Here is a 27,785-nt window from a genome sequence, read left to right as displayed (position 1 = left end):
CCTTAAATCCCCAAATACATGCTCTCCTATTCATCCAATTAAACCAAGTTCAAGGAAGGTGAACATTCAACACATTTCTGACAAACTTGTCATTTCAATATTTTGCCAGTTTTGTGAAAATGTAATTACACATTGTCCACATGTACTATCTAGACCTATTAGGAGAATCATACATTATGGCGGAGGCATACTAGTCGCCATAGCGACATTTCTAGTTTGTTTTTTATTCTATATGCAGTTGACAATGATGCCAATTTTTATCTGCAGAAAAGTTTTTTTTTTTTTTTTGTGAATAGTCAGTGAATGCCAGTTTAGCATGCTTCACTTAAACTGAACAAAGACAGAATTTCTTCCTGACCTCTATCCATGGAACCACTGAAGTGAAACACTACGTGCCTGATTATTTTAAACATGAGGACACCAAAGAAATACTACCTTTCAATCAAATAGATCTGCTCAAATAGCATGACGAAATGAGTTCGCTCTTGGTGGTGAACGTTTTCCTGGATGCAAGTGTCGTATGCATTGCAGCTAAGTTTTTCGGCAGTGTTCTTAGGTTGTGATTGCATACACATGTTGATGCTGTTAATCATATGACCCTCTCTTGTTTGAATTGCATTGCAACATTGTTATCTGTACATTTACATGGAAAATGACATTAAAGGGGATGGCTAGTAACCAATCAGTGGGAATCAGTGGGAATGCTGAGGGATGATTGTTCCACTCCTTGTTGGATTTATTTAAGAGTACATTATATATCTACTGTTGTGTGAAAATTATTTGCTTCAGAACGGTCTCATATTCAAGTAATGTGAAGATTAATGCCCCGTCACTGACCAGGCACGCTAACTTGGAAACATTAAACTGCACATTACTTGAATATGAGACCATTCTGAAGCAAATTATTTTCACACAACAACAGATATATAATGTACTCTTAAATGAATCCCACAAGGATTGGAACAATCAGCCTCCAGCATTCCCACTGATTCCCACTGATCAGTTACTAGCCATCCCCTTTAAGGTAGCAAAGTTTAAGCACAAATTCATTTGACATTACACTATCTTAATTTCAGCTTCAATGTATTTGAAAAATTGAGCAGTGGCAAACTGAAGGGGAGAAAAAATGCAACACATCTATATTTCATTCATTTTAAGAGATTTGACTTAATTTGTATCTAGTTTTAACAGACAGAGTTGGATCAAATACTGATGGTAACCAGGCTATGCAAGGCAGTACAATGAATAGTACAAGTGTACTGATCAACAACTGGAAACATCACATTCATAGATTCCGACTTCAAAATCCTTCAAAAAAGGCCCTCTCAGAACTTGCTGACAAGTTGTTTCACATATTCGCAACATGTACAGTAGAGCTTCCAGAAGTCGAAGACAAAACAGTCGAGACTGTCTCCCGAGCTAAATAATGCAACCCGTCTCGTGAGATTCCACACAGGCCAAGGTGACTTGACCCTGACCAGTATTTCACAATGACCTTATTCCGAAACAAGAGACATGAATGTTGACTTTCAATATCGCGTCAAATTAGTGTTACCCCCTCAGCCGATCACCTTGTCGGCCAACTTATATTTGGGTGTTTTCCCCTAAGGGGTTATAGTGCTGTCAAAGTTCAGAGGGCATGTAACCCTCATTCATGTCTGAAACAACATCCTCTGCATGAAATCTCCTCCTGCTTTGTGAGAAAGGAGAATGATTTTTCCCTTCATTCTAAAACTACAGTCACTACCCTCAAGTAATTAAAAACATCAAAAATACATGAGCTCTCACCCCAGTAGTTTGCATTTCTTAAAGATTCTCGAACAATCCCTGCCATTTAGTTATTATTCAGATGGAACTTGTATTAGGTGATGTTCAGGATTACTGAGTTCTGCTTGTATATGTTAGACTATCAATTATTTTTGCCAAAGGTTGAAATACTTCATAATTTTCGCCATTTCTTCAAGTTCTAATATATTACATTCAAATGTTTTGAATATTTCTTCTTCAAATTGGATGTAGGGGAAAAAAAATGTGCTGCACAGATTTGGCTTGTCACTCTTATATTAGTCATTTGTTGTATGAATTGTCTTAGTTTTTTGTTTTGTAAGTTGGACAAGAAGACAAAACATATGAAAACGATACAATGTACAAATGATGAGACATGTGCTGCAAGTTGATGGCTTTACGTATGTTTGTTAGATGTGAACAGATTTTCAAATAAAAATGTAAAAAGGAAAAACATGTTTTTTTCGTATCAAATTTATGTGTTTGTCAAACTGAGATCTTTGGTGTTTGTGTGTCTGTTTCGAAAGAGCCATATCTAAGTCTCTATATTCCAAGGTAAGTGCTATAAAGACAATATAATGGGTATCTATTATTGGTCACGTGCACAATGACAATTTTGAACTTTCACTTTTCACACTTTATCAAGTCCTGGATAACATGTTGGTCCCTTAACACAAGATTCCATTATCACAGTAAACTTGCCCAGGGCTAACTTTGAACTTCGGATATGCAAACAGTGTTTCAATTTGCATGCTGGAACTTCTCAAGTGTGAGTTTAAAGGGGTTTGAACTTGAAACTGAAATCTGAACAAAGTCGGAAACGCCCCTTAGGGGGAAAAGGTCTTGCAAACATCTTTTTTCAAGGTTTAGAAGACATTACAAGTATTGTACTTTACATGAACTACTGTATTAATACATGGGTATACATCATATCACACAGCAAAGATAACACCATTACATGCATTAATCATATACACGTAAATGTAACATTACTGCAACGAAAATACGCATTTGCTGCACACTTGTCAACAACAACAAAAAAATAATTATAAATTAGCAGTACTGTGAGAGCTTTGCTTTTAGCAAGTTTGCTTCAAGTCTTTCAGTGTAAAGATTCTATTTGCATGGACACAATTTGCCAGCACACTCAAAAATCAGACAAATGATGCGAGTATGGGATATCAGTACGTCTCTCTCTCACATCTCCATTTACGTTCACTGTTGCACTAAAATTCCCCCATCACATATAAATGTAAACATTTTGGCACTAGTGTTTGGGTCTGTATGCTGGTCATCCGCTACATGCAAATAAGTGAAGTAATCAGTGTATCGGTCTGTTGCGATACAGGCAACATACAGTGACTGGAAGATCATTGGCTGATCCAGCAAACCTCTCCCCACTTGTCCACAGCTATTCTGTATTAATCTCACTGTCCCCCAAAGCATCTATGTCCTCTCTGGGCATCCAATTGAGTGGCCAAATGAGTATAATGCTTGAAAGTGTTTTTGGAACGGCAAGTCGAATTTGAAATCCACAAAGAAGAAATTCCTCCCAGCTGCTATTTTTCATATTTGTTCAACTGTATTGAATACCAAGAGTTGGGGTGGGCAAACAGCTCATCCTGTTTGGGAAATACTGAACTTGATCCCTATCATCTTGGGAAATCACATTTCCACATGTGACAATGATGAAATTTTATGCTGTTACCTAAAACAAAATGTATATATATATATATATATATCTTCAAATACTGTACAAAGGTTTAGATCATCCTACATTCCAAAGAGAACATGAAATTTATATGAATATAATAGGTACAATATATATTTTTCATCTGTATGTGTGTTCGTGAGATTATGTAAAGGTATTAAGATGAGCATTGTTTTTTTCAAAAATATATGTCCATAGACTGTCTTCACAATTCAAAGTGAACTATGTGTGAATTCTGCACTTCTTTCTCTCTTTTTTCAACTTGAAATCATATGATAGGCCTATTGTCAATATTCAATATCCACATTTCAAAAAATTTGAGGAAAATGCTCATTGGGAAAAGGGGCTGAAGTTGTATTCTTGTACAAAGTATATTTATTTCAGTGGCCTCAGCTCTAACATTGCGAGATACATATTGCAAACAGTAAATAGAAAGGCTGAAAGGTGGCAACTCAGTACACCATAGACGGAGTTAACGGCATTCAGTTTGGCAAGTTCCACAAGTCAATCAAGTTCAGCCAGAGCTGCCCCAATTGAGGCATCCCCTCTGTCACTGTAGACAAAAGACAAGCCTTCAAACGTTGCCTCCACCTCCTCCTTCAGGACCGGATTCCTCAGCAATGCGCTGCCACACCCAACCATCCTCACAACTCCCTTTTCCCTTATTGTATCCGGGGGAGCCATCTCGCTCAAGTTCCGTGCAACTCCTCGGCACGTGGCCCTAAACACGCTCCCCAGCGAGACATTGTCGAAGCAGATGTTCCCCGCCGTTCCCCGACGGTCGGGCTGGTGGCGCTCTCCACCCAATATCGGCGAGATCTCCAGAGAGGTGTCTCCGCACTGCAAACCAAGCTCAATCAGTCGTTCAAAGAGTTTGTCTTTCTCTGCAGAGACACCAAGGCCGGTGCTCTGAAGCCATCGCTGTATGGTCTCAACCAACCACGCCAGCACATTCCCACCTGTGAGGGCAGCAGCCACTGCAAGGTATGTGCCACCGAAGTAGGGGAAGTATTCCACGGGGGATGTGGGGTCCGACGGTGGAGGTGTGAAGCTCGGTGGAGTGGTGGTGACAACTTGTGCTGAGGTGCTTATGCTGAGGGCTGGATGGGGTGATCAGAAATGTGCACAACTGTTCTTATGTATATTTTGTAAGCAATGATATGATACAGAGAACCTTACAACATTCTGCAGACAAGGGCCAGAGTTCTTATTCACACAAAATATCTCTTATGGAAACAAAAGTGAAATAATCAATGATTACAGCTTCATACTTACATTCCGTCAAAGGAACTATTTCCTTGTAAGAAGTTTAATACACTAAAATTACATGACCAAAACTAGAGAAGCACTCTGGGAGCGCAAACCTCCGCAAAGCATGCAGCCCATTTCCACCCGCACTGATCTTGTTCTTCCACAAAGATCAGAGATTTCCCTACTGCATTGTGCGCTGAAAGCCACCCAATTTCCCAATATAGAAGCCTTTGTTACGTCATAAACCATCAGCTGCACCGTGCGCCTCGCCCTGGCAGAAACTAGAGTACGCACTTTAGTGCGCGCATGAAACCTCAAATACGCGCAGCCTGAACTCCCAAGTTCATTGACCCTACCTGCCAAAATATCAAAAATTCTTCATAAATTCCCCCCAAATTCTCAGATCACTGCCAAAAGTTAATCGTTTGTTACTTGTGTCATTCTAAACCTTTCCTGCAAGTTTCATTCAAATCCGTTAACTACTTTTTGAGTTTAATATTTTGCACACGGACAAACGAACGAACCATTTCTAGAAAAGCACTCTGAGAGCGCAGACCTCCGCCAAGCATGCAGCTCATTTCCACCACTGATCTTGTTCTATTATTTCCACCCATACGTACTGCATTGTGTGCAGAGTTGCCCGAATCCCAATATAGCAGCCTTTGTTGCGTCATAAATCCTCAGCTGCACCTCGCCCTAACAGAAACTAGAGCACGCACTTTAGTGCGCGCATGCAAACCTCAAATGCGCGCAGCCTGAACTCGCAAGTTCATTGCCCCTACCTGCTAAAAAATCAAAAATCCTTCATAAATTCCCCCAGAATTCTCAGATCACTACCAAAAGTTAATCGTTTGGTACTTGTGTCATTCTCAACCTTTCCTGCAAGTTTCATCCCAATCCGTTGACTACTTTTTGAGTTATTTTGCACACGGACAAACTAACTAACTAACAAACCAACGGTAACGAAAACATAACCTCCCCCTTGGCGGAGGTAACAAACTAACCAACGGTAACGAAAACATAACCTCCCCCCTTGGCGGAGGTAATAATGAGGATCTATTAGTCTAATAGATATTAGAATACACACACACACACACACGCTCAAACAAATCTCCCACCATCACTTACCAGGAAGAAAGAGTTTCATGAACTAGCTCATAAGAAATTGAACCATTGTTCCATTCCAAACCTTTCCGTATTTGGTCAAGAGTCTCTAATGCAGAGGCAATGGTCTTTTCAGTGGGTTTAAAAGCATGATGCCAGTGAAAACACTCCATGACAATTGCAGCCACTTTGAATTTTATCCAAGACATATGATTACATCTTTATCAAATGATGCAAATACATGTAAGTGATTCCTACCCCCACAATCGGAAGATTCCAAGATGGGTATCATGTTACATGGGAGGTCCCCCAAACCCACTCCAACAGCCACCCCTTCCGGTAGAACGCCTCCAAAACATTTTGTCTCCTTGGTCTTCCCTGCAACAGTCCCTGGAGTCTTGACAGTTGGCAGGAGATGAGTAGGAAATCCAGCTTCAGCTAGACTAATTGAAGATAAACCATGACACATTTACATACAATATATATATCAAAAAATGACAGAAAATACAACAGTGGGACCAGTGCTGTTATGTTTTCACTGAAAAAGAAGTCATTCGAGAGATAAAACAGTGGCGGATCGGGGGGGGGGGGGGTGCACCAGGCTCATGGCCCTTCTTTATTTTTTGTTAAAACGAAAGAAATATAAAGAAAAAATGGGGGGAGGGGGTGTGCCTCCCCTCCCCTTTGAGGAATTCCTTGATCCACACCTGTTTAAAAAAAAATGGTGCTTATTTCAATAAATGCTTTCGAGTGACAGAGGTATATTTTTCTAGACAGTATTCTTTTGAATTTCTTTTTCCTATTATTTTCCTCTCCTTTCACAAGATAACAATTATAACTATTTTGGATTGTTTGGTTTTTCCTGCACAGAGAGCAGAGACTATCAACAGACAAATCAGAATTTGCTTACATGTCGTGCACTCTCTCTGATATGTCTGCGAGTCTGGTTATGGTTCGAGTGCTCAATTTCATTCTGTTGTACCACAGAGAAGTGTGCATGACAGTTCACAAGCAAGAAACAATAAAAGTTTGAAAACATCTTTCCCCTTTGAGTGATAATCAGCTACATGTCACATTAAAGATCACACACTCTAGAGCACTTCAAATCATACAAGATACATCTAATTGTACAGGGTAATCCAAGTTCATAGGATGATGGAAAAGATCTAAGGACGTTGTACCAGCTCCAGTAATTGCAGGCTTGTCTCATTGCCGGCCGGCCGGATAAGCTGATATGGTAGGTGGCCCAATTATAAATAATTACCACATTGATTTGTTTGCCTGCACTTCATATTGTACCCTTGATCACAAGAGCTAAGTAAAGGGGCCTTGGCATTGGTAATTTTTCTCTTCCTTTTTAAAGCAGTGACCTAGTGTATCACTATTAAACTTATTCTGTCATTTGTTTGGTTTTGTGTAGGTTATCATCATTATCAGTATAAAGAACGCATGTGAGAGGGCACTTATACATATTTAGTTTAGAGTAAAGGAACTTTTCTGCATACACGTCTGTATTCCAGGACCCTTTGGTACAGCTGAAAAAGCCCCAGCTGGCTGCATTCTGGACCGACATGACGGTAGAATTCAGGTCACACAGAAGGGTTACAAACAGATCCATGACAGTTCCTGCACAGTTAAACTCTCGCAAGAATTCTGGCCTATGTCTCTGCAGCCAAAATAAGGTGGCACACCCGTGGCCAGTGGACAGCTTGAGGTGGGAATCCGGGGGAGGAAGACTGGCGAGAAATTCGGGGGAGCATCGACCATCTTGCCAGGTGAAAAGATGACTGACGCCAAGACTGCCGCTATAACTTTCACTGTCAGATGGAGAAAGGAAATCATCTATTTTAAGCCCCGACTTCCACAAAACAACTCCATGCATTTGTCCCGTCACTCCTATCCTACGGATTTTATGAGAGACGTTGTTGGCGATCCAGAGTTCTCGTAAATTCACGAGACATGCGGCGACAGTGCCAATGATCTTTCGCACGTCCTGTTCATCGGCCTTTGGCGGGTCTTCCACGCCGGCCACTCGGGCGGCTGTGGCTCGGGAAGTCACGTACAGGACGTTCCGCGAGTGAAGATCTACCAACGAAACTTTGACTGACGTCGTTCCCAAATCAATTCCGAGTGCTGTGTCCAAACAAGCTTGTGCCATAATTTCCTGTCACGCTTTAAGCTTTACCTGAATAAAAATGAAAAAATGGTGATACTACATTAGAATTATTTCTAGAAAGTGAAGTTACAAGTGAGATTCATAGCAGACGGAAAAACGTCGTACAAAGGGGGCGGAGAAATAGCTGAAGCGTGACTACATCAATGGAAATACGTTTGTCGAAGCTGGATAATCCTCTTCCAGATAATGAATAGTGCAAACCTGACAAGCGAATTACAGCTGTACATGACCGTACCGGTACCTCGCATAGGCATGTAGGCCTTATGCTCTGTTTTTGAAAACTCCTTGTACTTCAGTATGTTGGCTTCATATTTCCATATTTGCGATAATCTTCATTCATCATGAGCAGGAAGACTGCACTTTGTAATAACATAGATACACAGTCACAATAAACGCATGTTCACTTTAACTGAAGTTTATAGTCTCTAAAGGCTAAATAGTTGCTGTAGAGCAATTCCACTGTATATACGTATATAAAATATATAATTTTTCCAGGCACGGAAAAGTTGCTAAGGTACAAGGTTATCTTTTTTTTTTCATTTGTTTTATTGAATTATATAGACTTACGTACCTTGGTTGCCGCCTTAGCACCCTTATAGTAGACCAGCCAAACCTCAAAAAAGGCTCTAGATAAGGATTCGACGGCATTTTTTGTTAATGCTCCGTTCTCATACTGAAAGTCTTGCAAAAATACTAAGGAATAGCGTACGGCCGGATGTCACGCGCGTTTTTGCCGAAAAATGTCATTGTTAGCACAAAATTCAGAAGCATGTCAAAAATCACGATTTTTATTTTTTGCTTGCATTCAATTGATATTTGAAAGATCATGAGTTTCAATTGTCCCTTTTAATGAAATTGCAATTTAAATGTGTTTCCTTAGCATTTTAATAAGTCATTTTGTACAGCCATATATGGGGCTCTCAAATGTTTGGGTGTTGTTTTCTCGAAATAATATTCACAGATTACTTAACGTTCTGCAAAGTTTGCTTTTCCAAGCTAATTAGATGATCTTCCAAAAGTACTTTAATGTTTTATAAAACTACAAGTGCTTCTTTAATTGAATGTGTCAATATTATTTCTAGTTTTCTTGAAGAAATCTTTACGTTTGTGGTAAACGGGACAATGCGCTATTGTTGCGTCAGTGCGTTAAATTAGGGCGCGTTGTGACCATGCCAATGACGCAGCTGTGTGCGGTTGGCGTCGTTGGCATGGGCACAACGCAACTTTTATTTTTAATAAGAATACACAAGGACACAGAGACGCAGATTCAATTCATTTTTATATCTACTTCAGAGACATTTAGATGTATATACTTCTTGTGAGCGTCTCGGTACATATTTTGTGATACAAGCACTACGTACACGATAGCTGCGGGAACCCCGGAGTTTACTGGTAACGTAATCATTATATATCGACAGACTGGTGAGTAAAACCCTTTCGATATAATATTATTATGATTCTTCTTCTTCTTCTCCTTCTCCTTTTTCTTCTACTACTACTACTTCTTTACTAAGTCAAACTGGAATTGCTGTTAAACGTGAATTATTGTATGAAATCAAAATATTGAGCTAATGATATATGAAATTTATATTTATTGCAAAGTGAGAGACTGGTTGAAATCATTTCATTTGTGAAATAGTCACTGTTATAAATAATTGTAAAGTTTGACAATTATTTATGTTTGTTTACCCTTAATAGGGGCTGTTTTGGTTTCCAAATAAAATCTATGCAACGCCAACTGGAGACTGTCAGCGTCATCATTGAGCCGGCTTACAACAAATGGTGTCAGGAGTGGGATCTGATGACAGCCTGACGGAGTGATCCACTTCATCTAGTTGAGGAGCCGAGGAACCCTGAGGGATGACAGCCTCGAGTCTGACGGGAGATTACGTTCCGAGGAGTCAGAAGTCAACGCTACTTCTTCGCCGAGTCGACTGATTGACTGACTGCATGAGAATCGACGTGTACGGAAGTAAGAACTGTGCCGTGGACTTTGTCGACTATTTATTTTGATTACGCCATCGTATGATACTGCCAGTATTTAAGTACGTGTAATATTTTAGATCATTTCGGCTGTTTTTGATTTAGTGTCAATGTACCGTACTGCTTATCATATATTTATGGTTGCCAAGGCACGTTCTGGTAAATTTTTGTGAATAACGTATATCCATAGCACTGCAGTTGTGTTTTCTCTATAACAAGTAGAAATCATGAGTCAAGGTGAAGGTGACACTAGTTCTGCTAATGTGGAGATGATGGCTCGAGTTTTTAAGAGAGCCATGGGTTTCGGGGGTATTCTGCCACCTGGTCGTTTGGCAAAATTCAAGGGGAACCCACAAAGAAACGGTGATATCTCTCTCAATGAATGGCTAGAGGAATTTGATGACGCAACGAGTGGTTTGGGCTTAAGTGAAGGGGAGAAAGCGAAAGTATTCGTCGATCATTTGACTGGCGCGGCAAAAGAGGAGATCGCATGTCTGCCGGAAAGCGCAAAAGGGAAAATCAAGGAGATGAAAGAGGCTCTGCGGTTGTGTTTCGGCCATCAGGAAAGCTCACACTCCCTCAGTACTATCTTTCATAGTCGTACACAACAGGAAGCGGAAACGTTGGCAGATTTCAGTCGCGCACTCAAGAAGCTGTACTCGAGGATGGAGAACGCAGCGGTAACGCAGGAAGAATCAGTTGCGCTCAAACAGCTGAGAGATAAATCTCTCTGTGAACAATTCGTTCAAGGAGCAAAAGAGGTGTGGGTGAGGCGAGAACTCCGTCGAATATACCTTGCGAACGAGAGAGCGACCTTCGATGACATGAGAAGAGAGGCTCTGCTCCTTTTCCAAGAAAGACAGGAACCGGAAGCCAGACGAGTTCGTGTAAGAGAGACAGTCGTCGAGGAATGTGCCGTTTCATCGCTTCCAAAGTTGTCTGACGTGTTAGACCAGCAACGACATCTTATCCAAGAAGTTACCCACATGAGAGATGAAATGTCGGGACTCCGCTCTATGGTACAAGGCTTGAAGTCAAACAGACCAAGACGCAAACCATTGTCTGAGGTGGTCTGTTATAAGTGTAAACAGACTGGCCACTACAAGAGTTCGTGTCCTGAAATGGCAAATCAGTCAGAATCAGGGTCTTCTGCTCCGGGTGCAAGATATACTTCGGGAAACTAGATTTCTCTGTCGTTGCGGGCAAAACGACAGAGAGTGCTGACGCAAGGCCCATGGCAAATATGAACAATGTACATGTTGATACAGGGAACATTGATTTGAGTCGCCAAGATGAACACAGGCCCAATACTTTACAAGAATTGTTGATATCTCCAAGTCCAAGGACAGTGGCGGAGATAGGTGATGTAAGTATTGGTTGCATACTGGACACAGGCGCAGAGGCTTCCCTTATTCCAATGCAGATCTATCAGTCGAGGCTGGAGACGTTAGGACCAATTGGAAAGTTAGAGTCCTCCGTTAAGATTATTGGCGTGGAAGGACGTGGAATTCCAGTTGAAGGATACGTCAAGGCCCCGGTGAAAGTTGGAGAACATAAAGCCATGGTTGGATTTCTCATTGTAGATCAACAGATCATAACCGGAACAAGACAGGAAGATTATCCTATTTTATTAGGATGTAACGCTCTTCGAGTACTTCTTGGTAAAGAAGACAGAGATGACGATTTGAGCATAACCACTCAGAGCCTGATGATGCCACAGAAGAATAAAAGAGGGACTCAAAATGGAACAAAAAGGATGGATGTTGTTACTGGAGAAACACTAGAGGTTATTCCTCCCATGTCAATTAGGACCCTGCGATGCTGTCTTCGTAGTAACTCGGAAGTTGAACCGGATAAATTGTGGTTGGTGGGATCTTCGGAACACTGTAAGCATCCATCTCTACAGACTGTCGAAGGATGTGTATCGGGAAAACTGCCAATGGACATACTGGTAGTTAACAATGAGGAAAATGAGGTAATACTTGAGCCACATACCATCCTGTCAACCGCCATAGAACTTGATGCAAAAGAAGAGGTAATCACTCGTTTAAACGATGAGACTATTGAAGTAAATGTATCCGAAGTCTTTGTGGAAAATGACATGGAATCACGTGATACTTCAGAAGAAGTTGTCTTTGAACATGGAAGAGACAAAAATTTGCCACCTACACCTGGTGAGGGAAAGGAAAGCCATGCGGGGAAGTTTGCATTTGCTGATGGTTCGACTATAGATTTGCCAGATGGAGTCTGTCTGGATTCATTGAAGTATGATGAAGCATGTATGGTGGCGGAAATGTTGCATAACAATAGAGAAGCTTTTTCTTCTGATGACTATGACTTGGGATACTGCGATCTGATACCGCATGAAATCAAGGTAACTGATGGTAAGAATATCAGACTGCCATATAGGAGAATACATCCTCACCAGATGGAAGAGGTAAAAACCCTCTTACAAGATCTACTGGACAGGAAAATAATTCGCCCATCAGCCAGTCCATATGCTAGCCCGGTCGTGCTAGTACGGAAGAAAACAGGAGCACTCAGATTATGTATTGACTATAGACAACTGAATGCCATCACGATCAAGGACTCATTTCCCCTCCCCAAGATTGAAGAGAGTCTGGAAGCCATGTCAGGAGCCAAGTATTTCACATCCATGGACTTATCACATGGTTACTTCCAGCTGGCAATGAAAGAAGAGTCAATCCCTTTCACAGCTTTCCGTGTCCCGTGGGGACTCTACGAGTTTCTACGCCTCCCACAAGGATTGTGTAACAGTCCAGGAACATTCCAACGCGTCATGGAACAGATATTTGGTGACATGAATCTACAACGATTAATCTTGTATTTGGATGATGTTTTGGTGTTCTCCAAGACACTAGAAGAACATGTTGCCACACTGAATGAAGTATTCCAGCGTTTGATCAAACACGGGCTCAAGCTGAAGGGAAAGAAGTGCAAGTTGCTCCAGTCAGAAGTTGAACACCTTGGCCACATAGTGAGTGCTGACGGCATAGCAGCTAATCCTGACAAAATCGCACGTGTCAAGAGTTGGCCAACACCAAAGTCAAGTAACGAGCTTAGTTCATTTCTAGGACTTGCTTCATATTACAGGCGATTTGTACCTCGTTTTGCAGAGATAGCAGCACCACTTCATCAGTGTGTGGGGAAACAGACATCTCGACGTAAAATCAACAAAAGGCAAGCTCCTGACCTTGGTGAGGCACCGCTGGCTACCACTTTCCAATGGACAGATGAAGCCGAACGTTCCTTTCAAGCCCTGAAAGACGCGTTGTCTTCCCCACCTGTACTTGTGTACCCAAAGTTCGACAAGGAGTTCTTTGTAGAAGTGGATGCGTCACTCAAAGGACTCGGAGCATGCCTCTTACAATCCGACGAGGATGGAAAGTTGCATCCAGTCGCATACGCTAGCAGAGGTTTACGCGGTGCAGAACGGAGGTATCCTGACTTTTCAAGCTTCAAGATTGAACTCCTAGCACTGAAGTGGGCAGTGACAGAAAAGTTCAAAGGATATCTTCAATACGCTAAGTGCACAGTCTTGACTGATAACAATCCCTTGGTACACTTACAGACCGCACAACTTGGAGCAACTGAACAGAGATGGGTAGCACAATTAGCACCATTCAATATCCGGATTCAGTACAAACCAGGTCGACTCAACACCTGTGCAGATGCGTTAAGTCGATGTCCAGCGAATGACGATGAGGTCAAAGCATCTATAGGAGCTGTAGTGAATTGTAGCATCCTTCCCGCTGAACTCCAGATCAATGGCCTAGATGATGCACCAATCGAACCCCCCTCAACTCCTTCGGCCGTGTTTCCCTCATACACACATGAACAGTTAGCTACTATGCAGAGAGAGGATGAGTGCCTTGGAATTGTTTGGAAATGCTGGGAGACTGGTTGGAAACCAGGTGACGCAATACCATCCCCATCCACAGAAGTAAAGGGATGGTTGAAACAGTTCCACAAGCTAACTGCACACCAAGGAGTACTGTATCGTCAAGTGACAGATCAAGATACAGGTCCTTACAGACAGCTACTTATCCCAAAGTGTCTGCGTTCGAAGATGTTGGAACATGCACATGACCAGTGGGGACATCAAGGAGTCAATCGAACCACAGGTATACTCAAGACAAGATGCTTCTGGCCTGCATTACAGCAAGATGTGAAAGCCTTTGTAAAGAAGTGTTTCTCATGTGCGGTGACGAAAACACCAACCCCAGCGGTTCACACTCCCAGGAGACATCTCATTGCTTTCCAACCAATGGAACTACTTGCCATTGATTTCCTGAAACTAGACCGAGGTAAAGGGGGCTATGAAGATGTACTTGTTATGACAGATGCCTTCACGAAATACGCCCAGGCGGTACCTTGCAGGAATCAGACAGCACCAGTGGTAGCTCGTGTACTTCATGAAACATGGTTCGTGCACTATGGCGTTCCTCTCCGAATACATTCCGACCAAGGAAAGAACTTTGAAAGTTCTTTGATTCGAGAGCTGTGTCATCTGTACAACATTGAAAAGTCACGAACATCCCCATATCATCCTGAAGGAAACGGACAGACAGAACGGTTCAACCGAACATTGTGTACCATGATTAGGTCTCTTGCTCCTTCCCATCGAAGAAAATGGCCTGAACTCATCAGTAACATAGTGTTTCTGTACAACAGTACACCGCATCGAGTTACTGGGATGTCGCCATACAAGCTCCTCTTTGGTAGAGAACCATACACCCCCCTGGACCAACTCCTGTCTAATGTAGAACTTACTTGGGATGAAGACTTCGTAGCTCAGCAGGCTAAAGCTCTGAAATGTGCCCACGAGTGTGCAAAGAAGCACATCGAACAATCACAACAAAGGCAGAAAGAGAGGAATAATGTCCAAACAATCAGTAAATCACTGACAGTCGGTTCCAGAGTATTACTCAAACGATGCGCCTTTGATGGCCGACATAAATTTGAAGACAAATTCCATCGATCTCCTTTCATAGTAATGGACGTTAATGCACACCAAGACGTGTACGCTATTCGACCCTTACTTGGTGGACCTACAAAATGGGTGAACAGAAAATTACTCATTGAGGATCCAAGAGAAGGACTACCCCAAATTGAAGAGAATGAAGCAATGTCAACATACGAGGGAGATGTCACTGTAGAAGCTTGTGGAGAGGGAAGTAGTGATGATACTTCTGACACTCATGACCTATGGTACTGGATAACCCAAAATGGAAATGATCAAACTATTCCCTTGCGCAGATCAAATAGATCCACCAAGGGTAAACACAGAAACCCATTCCATCTCCCCAGATCAGTGCAGCCTTCATAAGGAGATCACACAATGAATTCGTGTATATAGCTATGTTATGAATGAAGTGGCTGTATGTCCACATTATCATTTTTGTTGGTTATTGTGGGCTATATTTTGTGACTGTATATTTTATTTTCTAAGTTAGCAGTCATCGGAGTTAAATTTCAGTTATGAGATTTTTACATTACACGAGTCGTGTAATGAAAATAGCGGGGAAGGTGGTGGTTATATGAATATAATATATATCATCAATATACATGAATGTATTATTCATAACTTGGAATTTCGGATTTGGATTGCAGTCTCACTGCCGTCGATGTATACTTTATCATTTTTGTTTGCATATATTATACCATGTGTGTATAATATGCCGAAGTTTGATGTATAAGACACATAGATGTAAACATAGCTGTAGTTGCCATTATACAATAGTTTTCATGAAATTATTTATGATAGGCATGTATATTAGACTCTGTATATTGTGTTTCGATATAAATTCGAATTACTCACATAGACATTGATACATGGTTTTATATACGACGCAGAACATGTTATGTTGTTCTGTTAAGGCATGGTTGACGTCATTCTGGGCTTTTATGCATCATTTTCTCGGAGAATCTGTATATAACTGACAATGTAGAATGACTGAGCTTTACATTGTAAGTCGAACTGAAGAAAATTGTAATATATTGATGTATTATTCTTTTGGCACGGAACTTATATGGCACTTGCGTATGTTTTGTTTATTCTGACAAATTTGACCTCACTTTTGTACAAAGTATCCAAATATGAGTGTTAAGTGTTAATGATTTAGATACTATTAATTTGTAAGAGGTTCCAAAGTTGCAGCTTTTGGCAGACTTCTTATAAGCTGAATTTTGTTGTATTCCCTCGTTTGTATATATTTGGCCGGAAAAGCGGGGAACACACACTTTTCTGGAATATATTATTTTTGTAATCATTCACTGTTCTGCTCTATATGGAATTGCTCTAATGACTTGACATTAGGAGCGGGGAATTTTTTTTGTTATGTATTATTATGTATGATATGAAAATGATATGACGTGATCGAGATTATATAACACATGGGTTGTGTTATATAATCGCGGGGAAGTTTGTGGTAAACGGGACAATGCGCTATTGTTGCGTCAGTGCGTTAAATTAGGGCGCGTTGTGACCATGCCAATGACGCAGCTGTGTGCGGTTGGCGTCGTTGGCATGGGCACAACGCAACTTTTATTTTTAATAAGAATACACAAGGACACAGAGACGCAGATTCAATTCATTTTTATATCTACTTCAGAGACATTTAGATGTATATACTTCTTGTGAGCGCCTCGGTACATATTTTGTGATACAAGCACTACGTACACGATAGCTGCGGGAACCCCGGAGTTTACTGGTAACGTAATCATTATATATCGACAGACTGGTGAGTAAAACCCTTTCGATATAATATTATTATGATTCTTCTTCTTCTTCTCCTTCTCCTTTTTCTTCTACTACTACTACTTCTTTACTAAGTCAAACTGGAATTGCTGTTAAACGTGAATTATTGTATGAAATCAAAATATTGAGCTAATGATATATGAAATTTATATTTATTGCAAAGTGAGAGACTGGTTGAAATCATTTCATTTGTGAAATAGTCACTGTTATAAATAATTGTAAAGTTTGACAATTATTTATGTTTGTTTACCCTTAATAGGGGCTGTTTTGGTTTCCAAATAAAATCTATGCAACGCCAACTGGAGACTGTCAGCGTCATCATTGAGCCGGCTTACAACACTTTTAATCAAAACTCTGAACTTGCAGGAACTCAGAAAATGCATTTTCCGAGCATTTTCCAGTAGCCCCGCGCAGCTTGTGTGCGCGCAAATACTTAATACGTGTGCGTACGTCTACCACGCACTACCCCTACGATCTAGCTACATACAGGTAAAATCTCTCGCGCGAGAGCTGCATGTTTCGGTCGTTGAGTTGGAAACGTGGTGACTGGAAAAGGGACTATTTCCTTCGAATGTAAGTAACTTAGTAAATATTAGTGGAAAAGTGAGCAAAGAAAATGGGATTCCATCCCGATGGAATCCCATTTTCTTTGCTCACTTTTCCACTAATAATTTATATTCTTTCTGGTCAGTTTATTCTGTCTGTATTTAACTTAGTAAATAAATACATAGTTCCTTATTGCACTGCATAACGGAACTTAAAAATCTGTTTTGATCTATTAGTTAGATATACAACTTTGATCTGAGACTTGGTTAATATCAAGGTTCAAGCGCTAACTACGTTAGGCCGATGTCTTTAATTACTGTATTTCGCACCGATCCCGTGGGCGCGGGCATGCCTACCAACCCCCGGGCCGCCACCCGACCGTGCCGGCGGTGTTTGTTAGTGGAACAGCGATTATTCCGTAAAGCACGTCTTGACACGGTGCGAAAAGAGGCCTAACAAACATTAGGTCTACGTCTAGATTTAGGTGTCTTGTTAGTTCGATCTAGGTTTGTAATTTATGGCCTCATCACATGCAGTTGGACTGAATCCTCGTCTACTGTTAGGTCTAATCTATCTAACGGTATATACACTCTCTCTAACTGTTAATACTAACGTTAGTGTTAGACATTCTAGCTAGTAGGGGTAGTGTTACTCTAACGACGAATGTTAGTGTTAGTGCTAGAATGTACGGCTACGCCTGTTATTATGCCAAAACAATTTAATCGGGCTAGGCCCTATGACACTAGTAGTATAATCACAATGAACTTAACACCTAACGTTAGCACATTAGCAGTTGTATAACGTGGACAGTACAGGTCCACTACTACTAACGTTACTGCGCTGGTTAGATGTATTTCTATTTGTAGGGCTAGAGCCAGGTCCAGGGCAAGGGGCTGTAGACTATACAGAAGATGTAGATGTAGATCTACCAACGTTTAGAGTCTAATAGTAATATACTAGACCTACAATATAAAATCTAGGGCCGGGGTCTGAAGCATAAATAGCTGGCGTCTGGAATTAGGATCTAGGTCTAACCTTAGTCAAGATCTGGGCCACTGATTCTACCTAACGTTAGAGGTTTCTAGTAATCTACTACTCATATCTAGGCAGTTTTGTTGTAAAGACCCAGCTTACTAGGCCTAGCTAGACCTAAGTTTAGGCATCTAGAGGTTCTAAAATCTATGCATAATAATTATACTATATATGTAGGCTAACTTTGATCAAAAAGTTCATGTTAGATCTAACATTAGAAGATCCTAACATTAGCTCTAACGTGAATTATCTAGGCTAATATTAGTCTCTAGAGCAGAGGTCTAAGGTTGATTCCACTCTTTCTGGTATTTGTAGACCTGTGGGTTCAGAAAAAGAGTCTAGGATTTAGGCCTAGGTGTTTTATATAAAAGCGAGTCTACAACCAAGTGATCTTGCCATTCGAATATGCCTGAAAGAGAGAGAGAGAGAGAGAGAGAAAGTGTTCAGTCCTGACTGCCAACCTCTCCTAATCTGTGAATCATTTACATGTACTCTTCTAGTTTACAAATAGATCTAGTCAAAGAGAAACTATTTAGAAATGTCTTTACTCATAAGTACCAAGTTGTTATGTTAATGTCTCAAAGAATAAAGGTTCATTTGAAAAAATGTAAATATTACATTTTTAATGGATCATTTATACCGACTCACTGAAACCTAAATATCTTCTTCTTTTTTAACTTTTTAAAAAGCTAAAAAAAAAAATCATCTTTGTAAATGAAAGAGATATATTTTTAGTTATAATTGATTTGCATGGGAAACAAAGAAAATTATGTCAATGTCAAGATGCCTTTTCAAAACAATTAAATTTCAAATTGATTTTATTTTTTGTTCACTATTAGCTTATAATGCTCTGCTTTAAAGATGAAAAAAAAATTATTTGAGTCATGTTGATTTCTGTTTTCAGCTAGATGTACCAACAAGTGGACAGACTGAGTCTTGTCTTCAAACTTCACCAAAGAGAGAGACATATGCCTATTCTGACTTGCCAAAATCTAATTGTAAAGACTGAGCTCTTTCTACCTGCAACAAATTGCAGAACAACCAGAAGGTAAGAAACGGTAAATGTCTTAAATAGCGGTCTAATTTGAAATATCTTTTAAATACTAACTTACTAAGTGTTTGATTATCAAATGTATCACTTCAGTGCCCAGTTGAAAATAATGCCAAATCTAAATACATTGAGTATCAAATATTCCTATTCCATTTGAATAAATTGTAACAAGCATGTTTTCGCTTTGACAGTTGCATTACAATGCAGTGTACAAATACTTTGCAAACAAAGAGAGGAGAATAATCTTATACACGTGTATCTCCATTTATATAATAAGGGGAGCAAATCTATGATCGGATGTGTATTCTTGTTTTCTTGTAAATTCATTGCATGTTCTATTGTAGAGGATCATATGAAAGAACGGTATTCTATCTACTGAAGATGAGATCATATAAAAATCAAACATAAATGTAATCAAGTAAGATATTATATGTAATGAAAAATTTCTCAACCATGTCAATTGGCACAAGTGTTTAATGTGTGCACAAATGAAAATACGTCTGTAGTCACAGATCAATTAACTTTCCATTGTTATTATGTTGCGTTAAGTATGACGTAAGGGTGATATGCTGTGATGTATTGTTCTTTATTTTTATCAAGGTGTCACCAACAAATGGACATGCTGAGTTTGAGATCACATCCACTAGAGTGAGGGGGAGATAGAAAGATGTCTTGACTGCGATGTGAATGCCCTTTCCAGCTCAGAAGTAAGTGTCATCGATTTGAAATTAGGAATATCATCTCATGAATACAAATCGATTTATGCAAGGAAATCATATCCTAATCCACATACAAATGAGAGCATGATACAATCAAATATTTGTGTACAGGAATTACAGGTGTCAAGATGACTTCCATCCTACATAATTCATTTTCAGTAAGATATGGCTTTAGAGCATCAAAGATGATAATAACAATGACATGATTAATGTATTACATGTAAGACAAATTAATGTTGACAGTGACCTGAAGATCCAAAATCTCATACTAAGGGATTCATGAGATCGTGATGATTAATTCTAATTCATGATGAATGTGTTTGTTTATGTTGCAGTATGATTATCCTGTTTCACTCATAAAAATGATAACTTATTTAAGTTTTTGTTAATTGTATTTTCGACCAGAATTAGCACAAAGTGGACAAAATGGACCCTGCAAACCACAGCCAACTACGGACAAGAGAGAGAGAGAGAAAAAAGAAAGAGAGAGATGTCCTGACTACCAACCTCTAATCTGTGCATCCTGCACTCTATTTCGAAAGGAAATGTGGGAGGTAAGCAATAATACATGTACATGTAAAATGTAAACCCCAAATATGTTGGAATATTTTGTCAAGCCTTTGACATCTTGACCAAATTTTTTACTGTCGATCGTTCATTGGGCAGAAAATTAACGCATGTTTTGCTAAATGAATGCAGTACTGCATATGCATGTAGTCAATCACTCCAACAACGAAGATTTACATGAATTAACGCTGATTATTATTTTTTTTTAGCCTCTGTCAAAGATGGTTGCAGGAGTTTTTATGTTGTTGCAGTCATCATTCACACGCACATCTGTCCTATTCTCATCTTGCAATAACTTAACATTTACTCAGCAGATCATCTTCAACTTTGGTTTTATACAGAAGAGATGATTACCTGCTGAGCCTTGTACAAGTAGCATTTTAGTTATTATTGTGATTTTGCTGCTGATTGTAAATTACAGGGAAACCCTGATTTTTATTGACTGTAGAGCATTGCTACCATGACATTATATTTACCTTCGGATGGCAAAGTTACCATAACCTCTAAGCAATTTGACTTTGATTAGTTATGAGGGTATTGATGTGAAAGGTCACAGGGACATTATATGCACGAAAGTGTTGAATGTATCCAGTTGCAGTATCAGGCAAGCACTACCTTGAAATTCTTCTGAATGGAATAAAAAGCTTAATGGAAAGAATTGGATATTTGGATCATGAAAGTTTCCTACATTTTATATTTCATCGTGTACTCACGGTTAAATTGCTACAATTAGGATCTACTGTATAAAATAATATACTTTACAGTTTCAAGGAAACACTACATATAGAGGAAATCAAGTAACCGTATGTCTTTATTAGCCTATATGTCACTGTGTCTTCACCAAAGATTAAAATGCCCATGTCACTTTCCTCATCAAGTAAAGACAGATACACCATTCTTTCTCTCTCTCTCTCTCTCTGTCTCTCTCCAGAAACAACCCTGCCAGGCTATCCGGTCCGCATCCAGATTCCGTATGAAGGATGTCATCAGAACCTGAACTTGCATGTGGAATGCATCCATCTAAACTTCTCAAATATAATCACAATGTGCTTTCAGAACTATTATAGAAGTTGAATATATAAAAGACATGTGTATATATTAGACATTTCTACTAATCCAGATTAAATGCTTCTTTTCTAATCTTTTTTTTCTTTTTTTCCCTTAGTGATGAAGTAAAACAAGACCTGATATCAAAATGTGCACAACACTACTTGGCAAAGAGCATTTACAATATGATTTGATGTAGATCTACTTCCAATTTTGATGGCAGCATTAAAGGGATGAGGGATGGCCTACTTTTGGTTGAGATGGGGGCTGATATGGAGATTTTGTAAAATAATGAGAACCCTGTTACGAAATATTAAAGAGTAAACAATACCAAGAGGAATTCCAAATTTATTTGTTAAAAATTGGTTTTGAAAAGGCTGAGATGTACAAAAACAAAGAGGTCCTAATAAAGGTGGCACCCACTTCTAATTATTATCATTCTGTGTCACTTTTTAAAAAAATTTCTCGGCCGTTTCAAAACCAAGAACTTTAATCAAACAAACTTCAAATTACTCTAAGAATTTGATGCTCTTTCATATTTCATAAGTTGTTTTTATTTGCTTGCAAAAAGTTAAAGTCTGAATCTCCATCTCAACCAAAACTATACCATGCCTTTGAGACTCACAGTTACAAGCCGCATACTAGTAGTTCATGGAAATTGATCCTGTTATTTCCTTTGAAGCCCAAACGCCAACATTTTAATCCTGTCAGATTGGAATGTCTTTTGTTTTTGTTTTTATGGGGGGGGGGGGGCAACAAAAGGGAAGTGAACTTTGCCTTTCTTCATCAGATGGAGGAAAATGTGTGACATGTTAGTCAGAAAAAAAAAACTGCACGTTGAAGTGCTTAAAAAGAGAAAATTTCACAAAGTAACAGTTGGTGAATCTGAAGGGAAATAGCATAGAGCATGTTTTTTCTTTTCTAGTTTAAGATATAAAAGAATAGTATGTAGCTTAAAGGAACGAACATAAGTAAAATGTTTCAATCCAAACGCCAAGTACAAGAAGTAGTGAAAAGAAAATGTACTGGTCAAGATGTATGTTTTGCCAGGTTTTCTTTCACATGTGCCATAATTGTCATGATGTTGGTAATACTATAATATATGTTAGCTATTCAGGGCCCCAGCAATGTATTCTGGTACTTGGAATGAGGGAAAGTATTAGAGGGAAATACCGGTACCATGCATTTTGGAGAGGTAATTTTTTTTTCTTCATTGAGAGACGAGTATTCAGTACAGATACCTTATCACACTGGTCTGCAGAACACAAAAATAATATCAGACTAAAAGTAGATTTTTAAAAATTTGGCAGTCACCATTCTAATTTAGTTGTACATTGACGAAAGTTCAATGCAACAGCGTACAGTCATAATTAGCTAGGATATGTAACCACAAATTTTTAAAAAGATAGAGATATTGAAATATTGCTTAAAGAGAACATTTTGTTTTTCTAACTGGTGTAACGTTTGTGATGCTGGACACATTATAGTATATGTCACATTAAAAAAAAATTGAGGCTGTCAATGCAGTTAATGTAGTCAGCGCAATTTGTATTGTTTTTCAAACTCTTTTGATGTATATCACAGAGATTTGTTCATGAAAGACATTTTCACTGAGGACTCATTCTTTTCTAAAGCTTTTAATCATTTAAGAAGATTGCTTTCAGATGGATTTTTTTGTTTGTTTTTAGATGTCCACAAATGGAGACTGAGGTTCTTTACCTTTCAAAACGAAATACTGTTGAAGAGAAATAATTATATATATTTTGCAGGATTCAAGCATGTTCTTACTGTGTATGGTATTCTAATCAGCATTTTGGTAACCAGCAACATAGATGTCAAGTGCTGCTATTCTAGTAAATGTACGCTAATGGCAAATCATTGCTTTAAAAAAGAGAAATTGCCTCGTTTACTGTTTACTGTATTTCATTCGTGAACGCTGTTTGAGACGGTGGTTGCGGGCGTGTGCACATTGTGTAGTACGTTTTGTTGGTTGACTGGGAATTTAGAGTGTTGGTGATAACTGAAATGATTTTTTTTTTTCACAAATTTGTGATAATATAGAAAAAAAATCGAATTGCAAACAAACAAGTTGTTACATGTCTGCTCCAAGGACATAGAACTTGGCCAAGGATTAATATAATCTGCAATATAGACTCGATGATATAACCGACTTAATGATGGGAAGGGGAAATAAAGCTGTTATTGCATTGTACGCATTTCACTTCTACTTCCTTTTCGCTTCTTATTTTCTCTTTTGAGGGTGATATTTGCCTTACTTTTTCACACAAATCCGGGATACATAATAACATTTTTATGTCGCCGACTAAGTGTGCGTTCCAAACAACGTTCATGTCAACAATCAACCATCATAAAAGAAACATTTAGTATAAGTCTTCTGCGGGAGAATATATTAAAATAAAATGCAAACACCTCGCCTTAGAACATTACAAAAGTAAAAGTGATTTCGTGCCTATCCCTTGCAGGGCTCCGTTTCAGGGCCTGAGAATGCAAACTATATAGCATTACGAATTCCAAAGCATTCTCGGGGGAAGGGGTGAGTATGCAGGATGGGAGATTTGGTATCGTAATTTTTCCCAGTAACATGTGATTTGTTATCACGGTTTCCATGACAACCATTTCCGAACATAGTAAACAATTTTATATAACTCTTAGGTTTCATTGTTAAACATAGATTAGTTAGATTGACACATTTTTCACACACACACAAAATGTTTCAACACTCGTACGTTTTACAATTATGAATATTTGAAATTTTCAGGGAGTGACCTAATGATGATCAGTTGCCATGGTAACAACACTACTGATTTTATTTATTTTTTGGGGGTGGGGGGGGGGGGGTGGGGAAGAAGCACATTTCAGTCATATCAAGGTGCCACAAAGGGTTTTGCAGTCAGCTATCCAACCTGTCCATTGACTTCGCCAATTATGTAAGATAAATACCTACACGCACTATACCATGTACAATATATATGGGCTTACGCTATACATTCGATTTTTCATTCAAAATGCGCGTCCGGTAAAAATACATCGTCCCATTTAGGATAACATAAAACGAGTTATCTTTCGCCTTATCTTGTAATTTCTTTGCTGCATAAGATATCAGAATATATATTATATTTCGGAATAATAAAAACTTTTGAATAGATTGATTTAGGTAGTTTAAAAAAACTTTGAAATATTGGTAGATTTTACAAAGTACAATTTTGAGTAAATCAAGTTTTTATGTTTCATTGCGCCATATATGTGCGTGTAAAAATTCTACATTCAAATGCATATTAGTCAGGTTCTAAACTTGAAATGGAAGATAACACATTTCTAGTTTGAAAGGTACTTATCAACCATTACTTATTTCGGTAAAATAAAAATCGTGATTTTTTACATTCTTTCAAATTTTGTGCTAAAAAAGACATTTTTCGGCAAAAACGCGCGTGACATCCGGCCGTACGCTAAACTTGAGTATTTTTGCAAGACTTTCAGCTGGAAAACTTAGCATTAACAAATTTTGCCGTCCAAAGTAAAAAAAATCGTCTTGGCTGGCCTACTATTATAACCTTTGTACTTTTTATAAGTGAGCCTAATTAACATTATCATGTAATTATAGCGTGCGTACAGTATTGCAAATCAATTTCATTTCGTTAATTGTTTCTGCAAAATACAAATCACTTTATAAAACATATAATTTTCTTTATCATTTATCATGGATATAACTTTGCACATGAGAAAGAACAAAGGAAATCAAATTACCACAACAGGAGGGCCCCCAAAAGCAAAGCTTATAATGTTTTGGGCCTCATTATAGATATACAGAGAAAAAATAGTTTTAATAAACTATCGTGTATTACCAAACAAAACAATAATAGACACGTTCGCAGGTAATGCTAAGAAAAAGAAAGGGAAAGCGAAACTGGAAGATAATGAGAAAGAATAAGAGATAAATCAAAAGGGCGTACCCCATCACTGCAGGATACTTCACAACGATTTTCGCGAAAGACAAAAAAAAAAAAAAAAAAAAAAAATGCGCTCTCACCAAGAAGGCGACTCCACGGCGACTTCAGAGACGTTTCCAAACAAGGTGGCAATCAGTAATGATGTACCCAGAAGCCGCGGAGACATCGCCGCGACGTCTCAGAGACGTCTAAGGCCGGGACCTCACAAATATGATTTGTACCATGCAGAAACAATTTATTTTTATCCATGGGGAAGATTGAACACACTGATATTATGAATTTTCAAGGGTTTTCTAAAGCGAGGAATCCATTTATCACACCAGTTTCCATTTTCAAATGATGCAAATACCTCATGTATCATTTAATCTGCATCATGCTAATTATATATAACATTAGCATTATACCATGCTAATGGCTGTCTTTATGCTAAATATAGGAGAATAGTGATTGCCCTTTAGTTTGCCAAGGTGCGACCAGGCTTAATCTATTCCAATACCAATTTAAAACACGTACCAACACAAAACCTTGTAGGCCTATATAAAACTTTTCTAGGTCATATATAGGCCCTATACATGGTATCTGGTACCATCTACAGTTGTACTGGACTGTCATAAATAATTATGTAACTCGGAGTCTCTCATAATTATGCTTAGTTGCTTACCATGACATTAAGACACTTGCATCATTTGAAAACTGGTGTTAAAAATAGATTCCTCGTCACGGAAACACTGGAAGAGTCGTATTATCTGTGTTTTAGGCTTCCTGGATTGAAATCAGGAATATCTAACATAACCCTTACGCTAATAAGGTAAATGTGCTACTTAGACTGATAAAGACAATTACCCAAAGCTATCAAGATGCCAACCAAGCTTAATTTAGTTCAATACCCATCTAGAACACAAAACAACACCAACAACACCAACAAACAAACAAACGAACAATCTTTTACTTAGCCACTTTTCTTGGTCATGTATAATACAAAGGATAAGGCAATAAGATACAATCTACTGAACTATTGTACGTAAAATTATGCAAATTAACTCATTATGCTGATTATGCAATTCAAGACACTCACATTATCTAAAAATATGCAAGTAATGTCACAAATTGATTCCTCGTTTTAGAAAATCCTGTACTATTCGATTTGTCCATATTTTCAGGTGTTATGTGGAACAAAATATGCTATTTGCACGATTATGCTAACTGGACAAAATAATGAGAAAAAAATTCCCAAGGTTGCCAAAGATTCAACCAAGCTAAATTCACTTCAAACCCTTCTAGAACACGAATCAACCAAAGCAAATTTGCACTTACCAAGAACAACTTTTCCATGTTATGTACATGATATATGGGACCCTCTACTAACCAAATCAAGGTATTATACTTGAGGTTAGAAGTTGAAACGTCAACTGGCAGTGGCATGAATGTTTTTGGGTATAGGTAAAACATTATTCCAAAGTATCATCAATAACAGCATAAACTAAAAGGATGTGTTTGTTTCTTTTGTTTATGTTATGAGACTATAAGAATAGATTATCCACCCGAAAGGTCCTGCGAGCATGTTTAGCACACAATAAAGGTTAATCCTGATCAAAAAGTAAAATCTGTAACTATTTAGCCATTACACATAAAACGTAGATAGCGGCACTTACAGTCAAAAGAAACGCATGATTACTGTCTTCCTAAGTTTGTTCTCATCAAGCGTAATTGACATAGAAACGATGGAGCCACCCATGACAGCCGTCTTTACCATAACACCCCATTAGTCTGGATCCTCTCGTACTTGGGATAAGATTTGATTGGTATTGTTCACATGAGACAACATCTGCATTTTGTCGAGAAGCGCTTGATAGCCCATACTGGCGCGTTCACCGGGTTTGCACAATCGATTTCCATGTGCCATAATGTTTAGTTTTCATTTCCAGTGTGGAGTCTAGCGACAGTTTGATCGAAACGATAATCTGGAGCACATAGAAATACTGACGATTCAGAAGACAGATAGACACGACCTATCCCGCAGATTATGTACTGATTAAAGTGTACAATGTTTGCTGACAATACAAG

General features: G+C 38.8%; 1 protein-coding gene and 1 long non-coding RNA gene across 2 annotated transcripts; one reads left to right on the top strand and one right to left on the bottom strand.

The window, feature by feature from the left end:
* Positions 1-4,000: 4,000 nt before the first annotated feature.
* LOC139712810 (sedoheptulokinase-like) lies at positions 4,001-8,009 on the bottom strand. Its single transcript, XM_071624602.1, has 3 exons — positions 7,357-8,009; positions 6,110-6,294; positions 4,001-4,596 (listed from the first exon to the last, which is right to left on the bottom strand). The coding sequence occupies exons 1-3, from the start codon at positions 8,007-8,009 to the stop codon at positions 4,001-4,003; spliced, it is 1,434 nt and encodes a 477-aa protein (XP_071480703.1).
* Positions 8,010-17,293: 9,284 nt separating this feature from the next.
* Positions 17,294-21,654, top strand: LOC139712794 (uncharacterized). The gene is made up of 5 exons (XR_011709598.1): positions 17,294-17,364; positions 19,274-19,417; positions 20,021-20,127; positions 20,545-20,693; positions 21,638-21,654. It is a non-coding gene; the product is annotated as an uncharacterized lncRNA (long non-coding RNA).
* Positions 21,655-27,785: the final 6,131 nt, after the last annotated feature.

The sequence above is a fragment of the Diadema antillarum genome, unplaced genomic scaffold (assembly GCF_040938485.1).
Source record: "Diadema antillarum isolate AM-2024a unplaced genomic scaffold, OU_Dant_1.0 seq00001860_RagTag, whole genome shotgun sequence".
NCBI lineage: Eukaryota > Metazoa > Echinodermata > Echinoidea > Diadematoida > Diadematidae > Diadema > Diadema antillarum.
Note: the sequence above shows the minus strand (reverse complement) of the source record. Positions and strands in the feature narration are given on the sequence as shown.